Source organism: Castor canadensis, chromosome 11 (genome assembly GCF_047511655.1).
Source record: "Castor canadensis chromosome 11, mCasCan1.hap1v2, whole genome shotgun sequence".
In the NCBI taxonomy this organism is placed as follows: Eukaryota; Metazoa; Chordata; class Mammalia; order Rodentia; family Castoridae; genus Castor; species Castor canadensis.
The window spans coordinates 27166042-27183548 of NC_133396.1; the positions used below are offsets into that span (position 1 = coordinate 27166042).

General features: G+C 50.5%; 1 protein-coding gene across 5 annotated transcripts in view; it reads left to right on the top strand.

The window, feature by feature from the left end:
- Window positions 1-16180, top strand: part of Abcc3 (ATP binding cassette subfamily C member 3) — a 42531-nt gene extending 26351 nt beyond the window's left edge. For 2 of the 5 annotated variants that reach the window (XM_020156283.2, XM_074046034.1), the window contains 14 exons: window positions 568-735; window positions 1049-1238; window positions 1505-1616; window positions 1746-1893; window positions 1989-2196; window positions 2386-2696; window positions 4367-4566; window positions 4664-4790; window positions 6150-6251; window positions 9337-9483; window positions 9627-9785; window positions 10339-10505; window positions 13011-13205; window positions 15588-16180. In XM_020156283.2, coding sequence (XP_020011872.1) covers window positions 568-735; window positions 1049-1238; window positions 1505-1616; window positions 1746-1893; window positions 1989-2196; window positions 2386-2696; window positions 4367-4566; window positions 4664-4790; window positions 6150-6251; window positions 9337-9483; window positions 9627-9785; window positions 10339-10505; window positions 13011-13205; window positions 15588-15696 — 2343 coding nt within the window. In that variant the 3' untranslated portion in view covers window positions 15697-16180. Of the gene's footprint in view, window positions 1-567; window positions 736-1048; window positions 1239-1504; window positions 1617-1745; window positions 1894-1988; window positions 2197-2385; window positions 2697-4366; window positions 4567-4663; window positions 4791-6149; window positions 6252-7608; window positions 7734-9336; window positions 9484-9626; window positions 9786-10338; window positions 10506-13010; window positions 13206-15587 lie in introns of those variants that run through there. The other 3 variants (XR_012438629.1, XM_074046035.1, XM_074046036.1) reach the window with 3 other exon arrangements.
- The last annotated feature ends 1327 nt before the right edge of the window (window positions 16181-17507 follow it).

Genomic DNA, 17507 nt, shown 5'->3' on the forward strand with positions numbered 1-17507 from the left:
ACAGTTCAGTTGTGTTAGGTATATTCACATTGTTATGCAATAATCTTCAGAGCCTTTTCATCTTGGCATACTGGAAGTCTGCACCATTAAAGAGTAACTCCACATTCCCTCATCCTCTAACCCTTGTCAATCACCATTCTTGGTACTTCATGTGAGTGTCATCACACAGTGTCTTTTTTGTGACCAATTTGTTGCACTTGCATAATGTTCTCAGGTTCATTCTTGTAGCATGTAGCAGCATTTCCTTCCTTCTTAGTGCTGAATAATACTCGAGTGTATGGATATGCCTCATTTGTTTTTCCACTTATCCATCAGCGGTTCTTGGGTTGGTAGGACAGCCAGCTGGGCAGGGTGGTGGAACAAGGGAGGAGGACAGCCTCATCTGCCCAGGGGACACTGAGAGCTACCACCCCTCTGTGGCCTACAGGTTTGTAGGGACAGCCTGGCGTCCTATGAAATATAGATTCAGAGGTCTGCCTTGGTGTATGACAATAGACAGGCTCTGTCCTCCTTGGGCTATTGTACCCCTTTCACCAGTACCCACCTCTCAGTACTTCCTCACTCCAGGGCATTAACCTGTCTGGGGGCCAGAGGCAGAGGGTCAGTCTGGCCCGAGCTGTTTACAGTGACTCCGACATTTTTTTACTGGATGACCCATTATCAGCTGTGGACTCCCATGTGGCCAAACATATCTTTGACAAAGTGATTGGGCCAGAAGGTGTGCTGGCAGGCAAGGTGAGACCCCAGGAGGCTAGGGGGCTAAGGTGAGATCAAGGGCCCTAGGAGAGAACAGGTGGGAGGTAGGTGGTGTTGGGTGAGACCCACAGGAGAAGCAGGAGTGGGGGGTTGGGTGGCAGGGAAACCCATGGGGATGCCCCTCCCCCACCCCCAGGCACTGAACAGACTTCCACAAGCATGGGTTGAGTTACAGTGCACCTGTCCACGCTCCCTGGCACAGGATGCCTCATGCTCAGCCTCTGATGTCTAATGGCTTTGTGCCAGTGCCCAGGGTGGTGGGGTGAGAGAGACCCTGCTGCCTTCTTCACAGACTCGGGTGCTGGTGACCCATGGTGTCAGCTTCCTGTCCCAGACAGACTTCATCATAGTACTAGCCAACGGACAGGTGTCTGAAATGGGCCACTACTCAGCACTGCTGCAGCATGATGGCTCCTTTGCCAACTTCCTCCGCAACTACGCACTGGATGAGAATATGGAACCCCTCGAAGATGGCCCAATCGGTACCCACCACCCCTGGCCCTCCCAGCATCAGTCCTGTCTGGGATCTCCAAGTATCTCTGAACTGGCCCAGTGTCGTACCAGGGAGGTTCTGGGAAACCTGGGCCATCTGTGTGATGGTCGAATGTCACTAGAGGAAAAGATGAAGTAGATGCAGTCAGAGTCCTCTTCTTCCCTAGCCATGGGACCTACTCATTGAAGTGGGGGCTGGGGACTGCTAGGTGAGCAGTCAACCTCTGTGGCTTTCCTCCCTTCCCCACCCCTGCAGCCTTGGAAAATGTAGATGAGGAGATGCTACTGATCGAAGACACACTCAGCACCAACACAGACCTGGCAGATAATGAGCCAGTCGTATATGAGGTCCGGAAACAGTTTATGAGGTGAGCTCCCTGTCCCCCCACCCTGCCCTGGTCCTGAAGGCTGCAGCAGGGCTCCCAAGCCCCAAGGTGGGGTGCATATGGGCCTCTTATCTGAGGGGAGTGTCTGCGTCTGACTAGCTGCCTCCACAGACAGCTGAGCACCATGTCCTCAGAAGGAGAGGGACAGGGCCGGCCTGTGTCCAGGAGACACCTGAGTCAATCAGAGAAGATGGTGCAGGTGACAAAGGCGAAGGAGACTGGGGCACTAATCCAGGAGGAGAAGGCAGAGACTGGCACTGTGAGTAGGGCTGACAAAGGCTGGGGATGAATAGATATGAACAGCTCCAGTGCTCCTGGAATTCTGTCTCCAACTGCCATGACCACTCGCTGCAGGTGAAGCCGAGTGTATTCTGGGATTATGCCAAGGCTGTGGGGCTCTGTACCACGGTGGCTATCTGTTTCCTGTATGCTGGCCAAAGTTCAGCTGCCATTGGGGCTAACGTGTGGCTCAGCGACTGGACCAACGATGCTGTGGTGGATGGGAAACAAAATAACACCTACTTACGACTGGGAGTCTATGCTGCTTTGGGAATTCTGCAAGGTGAACCCGTGGGGGTGCCCAGAAGAGGCTCCCCAATCTCTTCCTCTCTTCTGGCTCTCAGGCTCCCTAAACCATACTCCTGTCTCAGAGTCTCCCTAACCTTACAGGCCATCCCATGCATCAGGATCTGCCCCTTCATACCCACCCCCTCCACAAGGTGAGCCAACAGCTCTCTATCTCCCCCAACAGGAGTCCTGGTGATGCTGTCTGCCTTTACTATGGCTGTGGGTGGCATCCAGGCTGCACGCCTGCTGCACGAGGCACTGCTGCACAACAAGATGCGCTCACCACAGTCCTTCTTTGACACGACGCCCTCAGGCCGTATCCTCAATCGCTTCTCCAAGGACATCTATGTCATTGATGAGGTTCTGGCCCCCACTATCCTCATGCTGTTCAATTCCTTCTACAATTCCATCTCCACGGTTGTGGTCATCGTGGTCAGCACACCACTCTTCATTGTGGTTATCCTGCCTCTGGCTGTGTTCTACGCCTTTGTTCAGGTGCCTGCGCCTGTGGGCAGGGTGCTCATGTTGAAGCTCTGGTGTGGGTGGGGTGTGCAGTGGGCAGGGCTCTGGTGTGGGCCTGGCATTCCTGCCCACTAGGTTGCTTCTAGATAGCACTAGGCATGATAATCTATTACTTTACTTCCTTGAAACTCATTTTACTCACCTAAAAATTAGACTCTTAGAACTTGCCTCATAGAGTTGGTGTGAGGATGAAATGTGTAATTCATAAACTGACTGGCTCCAGGCCCTTTCTTGTTGGCTTTTTTTTCTTTTTTTTTTTTTTTGATGGGACTAGGGTTTGAACTCAGAGCTTCCTGTTTGCAAAGTGGGCATTCTACTGCTTGAGCCACATTTCCCATCTAGTTTGCTCCAGTTATTTTGGAAATGGGGTCTTGTGAGCTATTTACCTGACCTGGCCTTGAACCATGATTCCACCAATCTCAGCCTCCTAAGTAGCTAGGATTACAGGTGTAAGCCACTGGTACCCAGCTGTGTTTTAGTAAAACGTGAACATTTTGGGACACCATTGTTCTTTCCTCCTTCTTATACATATTTAAACATATGTGCTGTGTGTTTTTTGGCAGTATGTAGATTTGAACTCAGGGCCTTGTGCTTACTAGGTAGGTGCTTTACCACTTGAGCCATGCCCCCAGCCCGCTGTGTGTTTTTAATACACATGTGTTGCTGACATATAGATAAGCTCGCTGTAGAGGCTTTGCAGTCAGTGGGACCTAGCTCCTCAGGGAAGTACCCAGTTGAGAAAGGGAATCCACCAGGTGGCTGGAAGTGCAGCCCTTGGGTATGGAGACCATGACCAGGACTGTGCTGTGGCTGGGCCAGGGGAGCCTCCTATCTACCCCTCGTGTGCACCCCTGGCCATGTTGGGGCCCACAGGCAGAGGATGGAAACTGGAGACGGAACCATGCATTTGAGAGGCTGAAGCTTAACCAGCTAAAGTTGAGGGTTTTTTGTTTTGTTTTGTTTTGTTTTCAGAAAAGAACACGAAATTATCTTACTTTTTGCAAAATCATTTCACTCAGGGCACATTGCTAGTGAGGGTCTTTAAGTGGGCATTTCACTACATAGAAGTGAAGGCCAACCAAGGTCAATGCTGTGATCCAGACCCCCATGGGGAGATGGGGAGCAGGAGCTAAGAAGGGAGTCAAGAGAGGGCTTCATTGAGGAAGCAGCCTGGCCAACTGGTGAGCTAAGCTGACCAGAGGGAAAGGACAAAAATGTATATTAAAACCTTAAGTCTTGCTGGGAGCCCATAGCTCACACCTATAATCCTAACTACTCAGGAAGCAGAGATCAGGAGTATCGCAGTTCAAAGCCAGCCCAGGCAAATAGTTCACGAGACACTTATTTTGGAAAAAAAAAAAAAAAATCACAAAAAGAAGGGGCTGGTGGAGTGACTCAAGTAGTAAGAGTGCCTACCTAGTAAGAGTGAGGCCCTGAGTTCAAACCCTAGTGCCACTAAAAAAAAAAAAAAAAAAAAGACCCTAAGTCTCCCAAGGGAGATAGAGGAAGACAGTTAGTTCTCATGGGGGAGTAGGACTGACTGGAGGAGGCACAGGGGAACATGGATGGGTTCCGAGGACAGGCAGGACTGAGTTGGGGGTTCCATAGCTCTGACACCAAACTCTTTCCCCATCCTCCATCAGCGCTTCTATGTGGCTACATCACGACAACTGAAGCGGCTGGAATCGGTCAGCCGTTCACCCATCTACTCCCACTTTTCAGAGACAGTTACTGGCACTAGTGTTATTCGGGCCTATGGCCGAAGCCAAGACTTCAAGGTCCTCAGTGATACTAAGGTCGACATCAACCAGAAGAGCTGCTACCCGTATATCGCCTCCAATCGGTCAGAAGCTGCCTTCTCCAGCCTTCCTCCACCAGTGCTATTCGGCATCCTGGTTCCCCTAACACCTGCCTGTGTCCTTCTTGTCTGGTCCGCACAGGTGGCTAGGTGTCCATGTGGAGTTTGTGGGGAACTGTGTGGTGCTCTTTGCAGCTCTGTTTGCAGTGATTGGGAGAAGCAGCCTGAGTCCAGGGATGGTGGGCCTTTCTGTGTCCTATGCCCTACAGGTATGGAGGGGCCTGGGCTACTTACTACTGGGGCAGAGGCAATACAGTTGTCACAAGCATCTCCTAAGTGTCCCTCTTTGCTCAACACTGGGACGAGCCACAGGTTTTGCTCTCAAAGCCTATGTGCTCCCCACTAGGCATGGAGAGACTCTCTCATCAGCAGGAAATGTAATGCAGGCTGGGGAGGTCTATATGGCAGGAGGAACAAATGTGGTAGGAGCCCAGAGGAGTTTCCTTGCCCTGGGGAGTTGGAGAAATGATCTTGGAGCATGGACCCAAGACAGACAGAACTGGGCATGATGTATGTCAACCTGACAGAGTCAGGAAAGTGTAGGGCTGAACTGCATCTCGTGTTTACACGCCTGCAGAGAAAGTTCAGTTGGCACTTTATCTCTTTGGTCTCTGCATCTGAAGATTGAACCAACACACTGGAAAAATTTGAAAAATATTCCAGAAATTTCAAAAAAGCAAGACTTGAATTCTTCTTGCCCCGATTACTGTGCTGAGTCCATGTGAATGAAGTGATGGACAGGCACGGCATTAGGCAGCACAATCTAGAGATGATTTACGCCTGCGGGAGGATGTGAGTAGGTTCCATGTAGATATTACATCACTGTCCATAAGGGACCTGGATATCTGTGGATTTTGGTATCTTTTTTTGAGGTGGGGGAGGGAGGTTGGAATCAATCCCCTGTGGATAGTGAGGGACAATTGTACACAGATCAGGTGACTAAAGGCTGGAGATCAGGTAGGTCACCTTGATACCGGCCTGAACTGGCAAAGAGTGATGTAACTGCAAGCAGAATATTTGTGAAGCAGATCACATTGTTAATGCCTCAGGTGGCTCAAACTTTGAGTGCACTGGTAAACAAAAGGACATTGGGACAGCACGTCTGCTCAAACATTAACGTGCATGTCAGCCACCTGAAGAGCTTGTTAGAATATGCATTCTGAGTCACTAGGTCCAGGATGGAGCTCAGATTCTGCATTTCTATTAAGGCTCCCTGGTACACAAAGTGTGGCCCTGGACTGGCCGCCTTGACATCTTCTGGGAGCTTGTTAGGAATGAGGGCTCTCAGGTCCCACCCAGACCTGCTGAATCACAGGCTGCATTTTAATAAATGCTCTGGGAAGTCTTACACATATTAAAATCTAAGAAGCAGTGAGTGAGACGAACATGGTTAAGTCTGTGTTGTCACTGCCTGAGGCACAGTCCTGAGTACAGCCCAGTCAGCACACACCTGTGGATCACAGATGGGCTAGGATCCCTTTGGTAGATCATGATCAAGGACTGAACTCTTCCCAAGGCCATTGCTGAGTGGGGTGGGAGCTCTCCCATAACCCAGTCCTTTTGACCAGGTGACAATGGCTCTGAACTGGATGATACGGACGATGTCAGACTTGGAGTCTAATATCGTAGCTGTGGAAAGAATTAAGGAGTACTCCAAGACAGAGACGGAGGTGGGTCCTGGGATGACCCTGGGTGGGGCAGAGGGAATCTGGATCAGATGAAGAAGGGTGCTTGGTAGCCCATCATCCCTGCATATCAAGGCCAGCTGTTTAAGTGGCTCTTCATTCATTCATTCATTCATTCATTCATTCATGTATCCATTCATCTAACTATCTATCCAGCCAACCCTCAGAACATTAGCCAGAGGTCGATGCTAGGAGGTGTAGAGGGCTCAGAGCTGAGCAAGACAGGGGTGCCCTCAGAGGATTCCCATCCAGTGAAAGGGGTAAGACACATGGTAGACAAGAGCTCTGAACTGGTGCACTCATCGGGGCAGACAGGGGAGATCATTTAGCTGGGGTGACCAGAGGGCAAGTCATAGTTGGAGGATGCACAGTTTTTGAAGACTAGGTAAGATGGATAGAGCAGGGAGAAAGTAAGATTCTAGCCAAAGAGACCAGCCTGGTCAAAGGAGCAGAGGTCAGGCAGCATGCCCTGTGTTGAGAAGGAATCTCTCTTTTGGGGGATGCCCAGACTTTACTAATCTTCCCCTGCCATGGTCACACCCCAGACTTCTTTGTGCCTGGAAGCTGCCACATCTCTGAGTGCTTAGTGTCAAACAGCCCACTTTTAGATCATCCCTGTCCACCCTGGCTCAAGTGTGCCAGGTCGAGTCTTCTGTGGTCACAGTATTTTGATCTCAGTGGGACTTTGATCATGACCAGTCTATCAGCAACTCTGGCTACCTCCCTCCCTGGCTAGCCTAGATTCTATTTCTACCAACATTCTATGCTCCACAACCCCCTTGCCCATCCATTTCTCCTGACCTCTCCTTTGCCTCTGTCTGCCTGTCTCTCTCTCCCTCTCTCCCTCCCTCTTCTCACTCTGTAGTACTCACCTGCGAGACTCTACCCTGGCTAAGCCCAATTTCTTCATACCTGCACTGAACAGCTAAAAGGGTACTGAAGAAAAATCACTGGCTATATTTCAAGTTTGTAACCACATTGCATGCTGGGTCTTCCTGCTTTGCTTCCCTGCCTCCAGCACTTTAGCCCTGCCTGTGCCTCCTTCACTGGCTTTCTCTCTTGGCCGGTGTTCTTCCTTCTCAGTTCAAAGTCTGGCTCCTCTGGTTCTTCCCCAGGCCTCTTGGAGAGTTGACTTTCCCATGCCTTATGTTTCCTATACCGTCAGTCTTGCTCTGTCTGTGGTATGATTGTCATCCGTGTGCAAAAATGTTCTGTCTTCCATTCTAGACACAGACAAAAACCTTCCCTGTCCTCTGCGTCCTGCTGTCCCAGTTCTGTACTCTCCTTTGTCATGAAGCTCCTTTTAAACTGTGGCCTGCTTGTGCTGTCTCCATTTCCTCAGTACCTGGGATCTTGCCTACCTCCCACAGCCTGCTTTCCACCGAAACTGCTCACCCATGACCAGCCTGGATCCAACTGAGGAGATGCTTTTCTGCTCTCATCTCATCTAACCTCAGAAACATTCAGGTGAAATGGCCCCACCTTTCTTCTTGGCATCCTCCTGGGTTGTATGACCCCAGCTCCCAGCCTGCCAGTCAACTTCTGTTGAGCACCCACCCACTCACCCTTTTCTGCCCGTTCAACTTCCAGTCTAGCCCTATCTTTCCCAGGCCTTGGCTCCAGTCTCGGAATATTCGTGTCTCTCTCTTCATGTCCGTCAGTTCAGCTTGCCCTGCCTTTGCCGCCTGGTTCTGTCCTCTTATCCTGAATGATGCTTTGCTGCCCATTTTCCTCAACAGAGTTTCTGTCGTCTATCTTGCTGGTCTCCTCCCTCCCTACCCCCGCCACGTGGAGCTGGGATGGATCCCAGGGCCTTGCACATACTAGGCAATCTCTCTACTACTGAGCTACACCCCTTAGTTTTTTGGGACAGTCTCACTATGTAGCCCAGGCTGGTCTTATACTCACTGTGTAGCCTCAGGCTAACCTGGAACTGTCCATCCTCCTGCTTCCGCCTCCTGAGAGTTGGGATTACAGGCATGTACCCCCATGCCCAGCTTGCTGTGCTTCTTGACTGCCGGCCGTCTGGCTTCCATACCAGGAAGCAGGGCTGGCTTCATGGGTATGTTGGCTAAATGGTCACACTGGTTCCATTAGAAGGGCTCCACTCTCAGAAGGGCTTGGTTTAGTACTCTGCCACCATTACCTAGATGTTCTTAATACTTTTTGAACAAGAGAAGGCCCTGTATTTGTTTTGCACTGGGCCTCTCAAATTATATAGCTGGTCCTGCCTTGAAGCCTCGACCACATACCTCAGCCAGTCTGTTCTCCTTGTAGCTGCCAGCGAGAGCCTTTAAAACACATCCCTTCACATCATTGAGCCCTGCGGCTCTCTGATGGCTTTGCATCCTAGAGTACATAAACCATAATCCTTAAAACAACCTGAGGACCCCCACTCCCTAGTCTGCTACCTTTCACCTTTGTCTCTGTGCCCCAGAGTATAACTGGAGGCATTTTTCCTTGCTTCTCCCCCTGCCCTTCCCTCAGACATCCACTTGTCTTGTTCCCTCATCTCCTTCAGGCCTTTACTAAGTATCACCTCCTCCAGGAAGGCTTCTCTGATCATTCTGTGCAAAACAGCAACACCAGGCACTTCATTACTTCCATTATATAAACTTGCTTATGTGTCATTGTATGCTTCTGCACTGGAATGCAAGCCTTCTAGGGTGAGGACTTTTTGTTGTTTTTGGGGACATCATTGTGTCCCACTGCCTTTCAAAAGGTCAAACATAGAATAGATAAAGGTAAGGTGTGATGGCTATTTGGCAGCTATAATCCCCGCTATTTGGAAGGCAAAGATAGGACTGTGATCCAAGACCATGTGCAAAGTTAGCAGAAGACTATTTAGAAAACAAACTAAAGCAAAGGACTCGGGGTGTAGCTTGGTAGTAGAGTGCCTGCCTAACGTGTTCAAACTCTGGATTCCATCTAGGGAAAAAAAGTCAGGGGGATAAAGGATTCATTGAGTCACAAGGTGCCAGGGCCCCTCCCCCTGAGACCATGGTGGATGAGAATTGAGGGGGCTTTGGGAGAGAGGGGTCTATTAAGAATCTGGCTATCCTCCCTCCAGGCGCCATGGGTGGTGGAGGGCAGCCGTCCTCCCAAAGGCTGGCCCACGCATGGGGAGGTGAAGTTCCAGAACTATTCTGTGCGGTACCGACCTGGCCTGGAACTGGTGCTGAAGAACTTGACGCTGCACGTGCACGGTGGTGAGAAGGTACATGTGCCGGGGAACACAGCCTTCGCCCTCATGGGGGGTGCAGGTGCTCCAGCCTGACATCTGCTAGGCTGCCAGGGGAGACCTTGGGGATGCCTCCATGACCTCCTAGCTTCTGACAGCCCCTTCCTCACTTCCAACAGGTGGGCATCGTGGGCCGCACCGGGGCTGGCAAATCGTCCATGACGCTCTGCCTGTTCCGAATCCTGGAGGCAGCAGAGGGGGAAATCCGCATTGATGGCCTCAACATCGCAGACATTGGCCTCCATGACCTGCGGTCTCAGCTGACCATTATCCCCCAGGTACAAGCCTGCTAGGGACTAGCCACATTGGCCAATGTCCCTGGGACACAGGCTCCACTGGTGTTCTGAGGACTGAGAGGGGCCTTGGAAATCTTGTGGGAGAGAAAATGTCATAGCAGAGAGCAGACCCATCAAAAAGCCACCAAGTCACAGATCCGAAAGGGTCAGACAGACCTGGCCCAGTTGGGACCTGCCTTTGGATCTCTTGGGCTAGCAAAGGGGAAGAACCACAGGACCCCTCCAAATGCCCTATCCCTAAGATGTCCTGTCCTGGTCTCGTGGTTGCGTGGCCTGGAATCACATGTCTCTTTTTCTGGCTCTTGAGGGTGTTTTTTTCTGCCGACTGGACAATTCAGAGTCAGATTAGTGGCTGTGGTTCCTGGTTTCGCAGATGACTTGTCACTCCCCCGCAGGCAATTTCCTGTCTCCTTGGTGATGTCTTCCTCCTGGAGGGCCTGGGGACAGAGTGGGAATGCTGCCACCTTAGTGCCTCTTTTTCTCCCTATGCCTGGGGCCTGAGCTGCTTCTCAGTGAGGCTTTGCTGCACTGACAGGATCCCATCCTGTTCTCGGGGACCCTGCGTATGAACCTGGACCCCTTTGGCCGTTACTCGGAGGAGGACATTTGGAGGGCCTTGGAGCTGTCCCACCTGCACACTTTTGTGAGCACCCAGCCAGCAGGACTGGACTTCGAGTGCTCTGAGGGTGGGGAGAATCTCAGGTAGGAATGGGCGCGGACAGGGGAGCAACACAAGCCCGCCCCCAGGGGAGTTTTGGGGGTTCTAGAAGTCTGGCATCAAAAAACAATCCAGGTGAGCCCTTTTTCCCCTCCCCATTCTGCTCGTAGACAGAGTTGAGCTGAGGTGTTATTTTGTATTGGGCATATTCTATGCACCAGGCACAGGTGCTGCTACCTCACTGACTCCTCACAGGAGGCCCTTAGGTGGTACATAGGCCCACTTCACAGGTGACGAAGCTGAGGCTCAGAGAAGGTATGGGATTAGCCAAAGTTGCACAGCTCAGAGAAGACATGCCTGGGATTTGAACCAGCTCTGGCAATCATCTAATTCAACCTCAGTGATATTCAAAGGAAACAACCCTGCCTGTCTTGGAATCCTCCTGGGTGGGCTCCAAGGTTTGCTTGTGTGAGGTTGTCGAGTTGGAAAGGACTGTTCCCCTGGAACCTGTGGAGCAGGGAAGTCACAGATGTTTTCCAGGATGGCTGTGGTCAGCTCAGGAATGCACAGAAGGAGTTTTCTGGACCTTCTGGTCCCTAGGTTCTGTATCACCAGCCACTGAGCTTTGTGTCACTTCTTATTAAGAGATCTGTGTGGTTTTTCTTTGTTCTGTTTTGTTTTGCAATGCTAGGGATTGAACCTAAGATCTCACACACACACACTTCGCAAATACTCTACCACTGAGCCACATCCCTGGCCCCATCTGTGTGATTTGGGGCAAGACGCCTAACCTCTCTGTTCCTTCAATCTAAAATAGAGATAATAGTCAGGCCTGGTGGCACACCTCTGTAATCCCACCAGTTAGGAGGCTGAAGCAGAAGGATTAAGAGAGTCTGAGACCAGACCAGCCCAGGCTATCTAGGCAGAAACCCTGTCTCAAAAAAAACAAAAACAAATACTAAAATAGAGATAAAAATAGTCCATACCTCTTTGCACTGCACTGCCCAATAAAAATACAGTGTAAGCCACATTTATGTAATTAAAATTCCCTTCCCTCCCTCCCTTCCTTTCTTCTTCCTTTTTTTTCTTTCTTTTTTTGGTGTTGGGAATCAAACCAAGGTCCTCATGTGGCTATAGGAATGCGATCTACCACCAAGCTACACCCCCAACCCTTTATTTCCGCTTTCATGTTCAGTCTATATTCACGGATGTCCCTTGACCTCAAAGTGAAAACAAAGAAGTTTACATTTGCAGTGTTTTACAATGTTCCAAGTACTTTGGCCCCACTATCTCCTGTAATCTTTACTGTGGGCTGGAAATACAGCTCCACGGTATGTAATTATTTGCCAAAGCTGCTCTGCTAGCCAGGAGCAGGGCGGGGACTCAGGAAGTAGGCACTTTTGTCCCAAACCTTTCCTGGCTGCATTACAGCCACCTTCCTCAAACAAACAATGGATGGGACTGCTCCACCCCGACCCTGGGCCACACTTTAAGACTCTATGTGCACCTTGGCCGGCTTTCACTCATGTAACCGCACTGGGGGTGTCTGATGGACAGACAGTGTGGGCTCTCCTGCCCCTGAACCCATGGCTGTCTGCTGGCTTGTTCTCCTGCTTCCCCCAGAGCATCCCCAGCCTCACACACACCAGTTTGGGAGACCGAAATCAGCTCTCCTTCTCCCTCACTGAGCCGGTGGCCGCTTTAAGTATAACCTGTATTCTGGGCCAGTCCCACCATAAATCAGTTTTGAGTTCTATCTGAAGGCTCATTCTGCTGCCAAAACCTTCATTAGTTGCGGGAATAGGCCAGGGAGGGAGCCTGGCCTTCACTCTGGCTGTGACTCACCCCTCTGGGAAGGGCTGAGGTATTTGTCCTTGGGTGTGGGGGTGCTGTGGCCTCTGTGGTTAGGAACACAGTCTTGCTTTGTCCATTGGTTCTGACTTCCAAGCCAGGAGGTTGAAGGTATGCATCTGCCCTTCCTGATCCCCAATGAACAAACATGGGGAGTCCTCCACTCCTCCCCTTCCCTGGCATTTTCTTGCACCTACTTTCTTGCACCTACAGTAAAGCACTAGTCTGTAGTCACCATGGGGGTGACTACCTGATGACTGCCTGAATGGTATGATCAGACTGAGCAAGATGGCATGGGTGGCTTATATGGAAGTATCCAGGAAGAGCAATATAAGCTTGTTCTTACTAAGGTATAAATGACTGCTAGAGTGAAGCAAGAGATACATCATGGCACTAGCTGAGGAGTGAGCATGGGGAAGGACACACAGAATGAGAAGGCCTGGGAGTGCCAAAAACACTAGAGGTTACAAAATGATATTTAGCACTGGTTCATCTGTTCCTAAGGCCTCTTATTAGCCCTGTGGTGGCCAAGACCACTATTCCTGTTCCAGGAGAGCTGGGCTGATGCAGAAATGGCAAAAGCAGATAGTAAGCCATTCCTAGGCTGTTGAGGAGTAGAGACAGAAACAGGTCAGGGAGGAAGGGCTGGAAGGCAGTTTGGGGCACCTAGCTAGAAATGCCTGCCTTCCTCTTCCTAGTGTTGGCCAGAGGCAGCTCGTGTGCCTGGCCCGAGCCCTGCTTCGAAAGAGCCGCATCCTAGTTTTAGATGAGGCCACAGCTGCCATTGACCTGGAGACTGATGACCTCATCCAAGCGACCATCCGCACCCAGTTTGATACCTGCACTGTGCTGACCATCGCCCACCGGCTTAACACGATCATGGATTACACCAGGTGGGACAAGGAAACTCAAGCAAGGGGACTGGATTTGGGGAAGGGGGTGTCACCTGGGCATCTGGAAGAGGCAAGATGGATTAGGGCATCTGGGTGTGGGAGAGCTCTTGGGATTGGTTGGGGAGGGGGGCAGGCAGAGCAGGGTTTCCCAATACATGGCTAAGGGACAGAACAGAGTGGGGTTACCTGTGCACAGGGACATTGTAAGACACAGGGAACACTTTGGAGTTACCAGGATGTGGGAAAGGGGCACACTGGGGCTCTCCAGGCACTGGGAATTGTGCAAGGACCCCCTCCATCCCATCTCTTATTAATGGGGTGAGGTGAGAGGGTGTCCCTCCGCTTCCAAGCCTGTTGACAGAGTATTCACCACTTCATGTGCACCTCACTGTCACCCTGTGACAGGTAATCACATAGGGTCACAGGTGAGGAAGCAGCTCAGGAGGTGCTGCCACAGTACTGTGTCTCAGCCAGTGGAGTGAGTCTCTGATTGCTCTGAGCGATTTGCAAAGTCTTTCTGAGCCTGTTTCAAATTTAAATGGTAACATCTCTCAGGATTGTTATAGGGAGTCAATGAAACAATGTATTTAAACTGCAGGTGACATCAGGAAATGTCAATTTGCTCCCCAGCACCTAAGGTCTACTTACTGTACCTCTCCCTAGCACTAGTCCCTCAAAGGATAAGGGAGAAGGCCTTGCCCTCTGAATCTTTTGGCTCCCTTGGGGAAGCACTCAGCAAAAGAAAACACTGTGACCTTGTCCCTCATTGTGCCAAAAGTCAAGGTGTTGGAGGGTGCTGAATGACAGAAGCCTTGTGGAAGTGAGTTGGCACTGGCTTGGCAGTCTGGGTTCCCTAGAAATGGGGGGGTGGTGGTGGGAGCTATGTGAGGGGAGGAGGAGACAGGAGGACTGAACAGGTGCATGGGGAAGGAGTATGGTGAGAACTCATCAACATAAGACCTCAGGGCAGCATAGAGTGAGTAGGGTCTACGACAGGGCAGTGCAACAACCCAGACTCTCAGAAGTATCCCCATGAAGCCAGGGGTCTGGGGGCCCAGCAGGAATATGCAATTTATCATCTGCTCCATCCCTATCTCAACCCCCTCCACAATCCAAGACCCCACTAGGAGGAGAAAGGGTGGGAAGAAAGTGTTGGGCCCTGAGTCTGGAGAAGGGACAGGGCTGGGCTGAGAGGTTCCATCCCAGCACTAACCAAAAACAGTTCACTCCCCAGCAGCCCTAGGGTAGGCGGTGCATCCCCACCTTGGGGGTTGGGAGTTTATTCATTCTAGTAGAGCAGGCAGAAAGAAATCAAATGGTCAGACTATAGAACCCGTAATCAGTTCCCCCCTCCCCACCCCAGGAAGGAAGCAAGAGACTGTGCAGGTCAGAGGAAGCCTATCTATACTTGGTGGCTAAGGGCCTTTTCCTTTCTCTCCTAAGGAATAGCTGCATCAGATAGGCCCCACAGGATGAGTAAGGGGTGGGAGTGAGGAAATGAGGGAGAGAACTGAGCCTTTCAGACAAAGGAGGCAGCAAATGCCCCTGGGCAGGGGGCACAGGAGACTGGAGGGCAGAGGGGGAGAGAACAGTCCCCACTGAGCTGCCTAAGAACCAGGAGAAGCCTCTGAAGACTTTGATTGGGGGAGCAGTATCCTATTCCCAATTCGGACGGTGGCCAGGCAGTGATGTCCACGGAAACACTCCGTCCCGCATGGGGAAAGGTAGGGGGAGGGGTGAGAGAGCATCCTGCCCTTCCCTCAGAGGATGGAGTGATGTTCCTGCCCTACTCCATCTCTCCAGACTTCCTGCCTCACCCTGGTGGAGCCACCTGCTTGGGTGGGAAACAAACCCCAGGCTCAGGCCTGCCTAATTGGTGGGTGTGCATGGAGGGAGGTACACCCAGCAGCAGCAGCAGCAGCCAGAGCTGCAGTTCAAGTCCCAGATTCCAGTGTCAGGCCTCACTGCAGCTGGTTTCCTGCCGTGTGCCTTTGTGAGTTGCCTCAAAGCAGATGGATGTGCACAGGGCACAGTGCACAGGCCCGTGGCTTCCTGCGCACAGTCTGCTGAAGTCCTGTGACCCTGGCAGAGGGAAGGGCTCATTAGGGAAGGTTTTCAGAGCCCCGACTAGCAGAGATAAATAGGACCTTTTGTTTGATCACAGAAACAGCTTCATTTACCAGGAGAGCTAACAGAATGGCAAAAATAACCAACCTTGCAAGTGTGCACATGTGGCAATGGTGGCTGTGCTGGGTGGGTTGACTGAGAGGGTGAGCTGGCTTGTCACTGTGGGACCTGAACAGTACCCAGAAGGGCAGAGTTGGACTCTCAGGCCAAGTCTGGGCTGATGGAGACCTGATCACTTTTTTCTTTTTTGTCTAGGGTCCTCGTCCTAGACAAAGGGATAGTAGCTGAATTTGATTCTCCAGTCAACCTCATTGCAGCTAGAGGCATCTTCTATGGGATGGCCAAAGATGCAGGACTTGCCTAAAATACATTCCTGGAACTTCGTCCTGGTCTTCCTGGAAGGGAAATGGCGCTATGTGTTCACCAAATGGACTTGATGGCAATTGATGGGAGCATTTGTGAGATTTTACCTTTGTCAAGTACCTCAGAGAATAACCTCGCTTAGTGTTAGCTTAATTGGGGATGAAGTGAGGCCCAACAGGAGAATGACACACCCAGGGTCGCAGCTAGTTTGAAGCAGAGCCTAGATAGTGCCTGTGTCTCCTGATTCCCAATCTAGTGTTATTTCCATTCTGCACTGTTTTTAAATACTCATTTCATAAGATGACCTCTGTCTAATTTTTCACATTTTCTAAAGTTTTTTTTTTTTTAAAATAAATCTGTTTCCTCCTGGAACCAAAGACTGCTAGGTCAGGCTGTCCTAGGAATGGAGTCCTATACTCTTGCTACTGCCTGAATCCATTACAAATGGAGTGTGGGTGAAATAAAGCTGTGTGGTCGACCACATACATACCTGGTGCTGCCTTTTCCTGCCTATGAGGTTTGGGGGTTAGGATCTTTGGAGGAAGCCGGGAGGAACGGGGAAGAGGCAGAGGACTTCATACACACCTACATGGCTTAGTTATCTGAAGACTTCAGACCCAAAGCTTTTGGCTGGAAATATTGTATTCACAGCCAAAATTCATTGGGTAATTGCCAGTAGTTCCTGTTCTGCTGAACAGATGCTGTGAAAAGGTGAGAAATAAAGGCCCTGAAACTTGACCCAAGGCCTCTTGGGAAAACCACTGAGAACACATCCAGGACCACGTCATCCTTCAGCCTTCTGAGTGACTCCACAGGAGCTGAGGGGTGTGTGGAGCTGTACTTCTTTAGTCATTTGTAACTCTGCTCCTGGCAGGCCCCGTAACCAGGGAGGCCTCCAGGTTCATTTTCCTTAGTCCAGCTTAGGCTAAATGTGTGAGCAGAGAAGCCAGGGGCTACCCCTTCTTCCACAGCCATCTTATTGGCAAATAAGGTGGAAGGGGTGGACAAAATGATCTGTTTTGAATAAGCCAATGAAGTCTATTTTCTGTAGGTCAGTCTACCTAGCACCAGGATTTAATTTATATTTGGCTTTTTTTTTTTTTTTTCCTTTTTTGTGGTGTAACTGGGGTTTGAACTCAGGGGGCTAGTATTTGGAATGGCTCTCTTCTTTGTCACCTTCCTCCACCTTCTAGTCTCCTTTACCTTGCCCTCATTTCCTATACCTTCATTTCTGGTGTGATGTGACTGGTTGCAGACAGTGGTGGTTTTGCTCTTTCCCTACTCTAAGTGGTTTGCAGTAGATGTGAAGATAGTTCCTTTGATCTGTTTTTTTCTATATGCTCTGGGTCGGCCTGTGCTGCAAGACCATTTGTTAAAGGTTAATCACATTTTTTTTGGCAGGCTGTTTCTGCCCAGGATGTTTATGACTATATGGAAGGCAACTTCCATTCTTGTGATAAAGCAAGAATGAAAGCACAAATGCCCAAATTATTCTGCCTCTCTGGTGCTAAGAAAAGGTCTCTGCTATGCTGTCTGATTTATTAGGCCAATTTGGCATGACGTCTGTTCTGTGAGGTGATAGCTGGCCTAAACCAACAGAAAAGCAGATTCACTCGGCATCCTTCTCAGCTAAAGATCTGAAGGTGTAAAGCTGTATTTCCTCTCCTGTCTTGGGAGTTTGCTTCTGAGCTCATTGAAGCCCTGACAGGCGCTGACAGCCCCAAGGAGAGGCTCAGTTGTGTCAAGTAAATAGGATAATCAAAAAATGTGGTTAATAGGGGATGACCTCCATCTAGCTAGCTCAGCGACTCC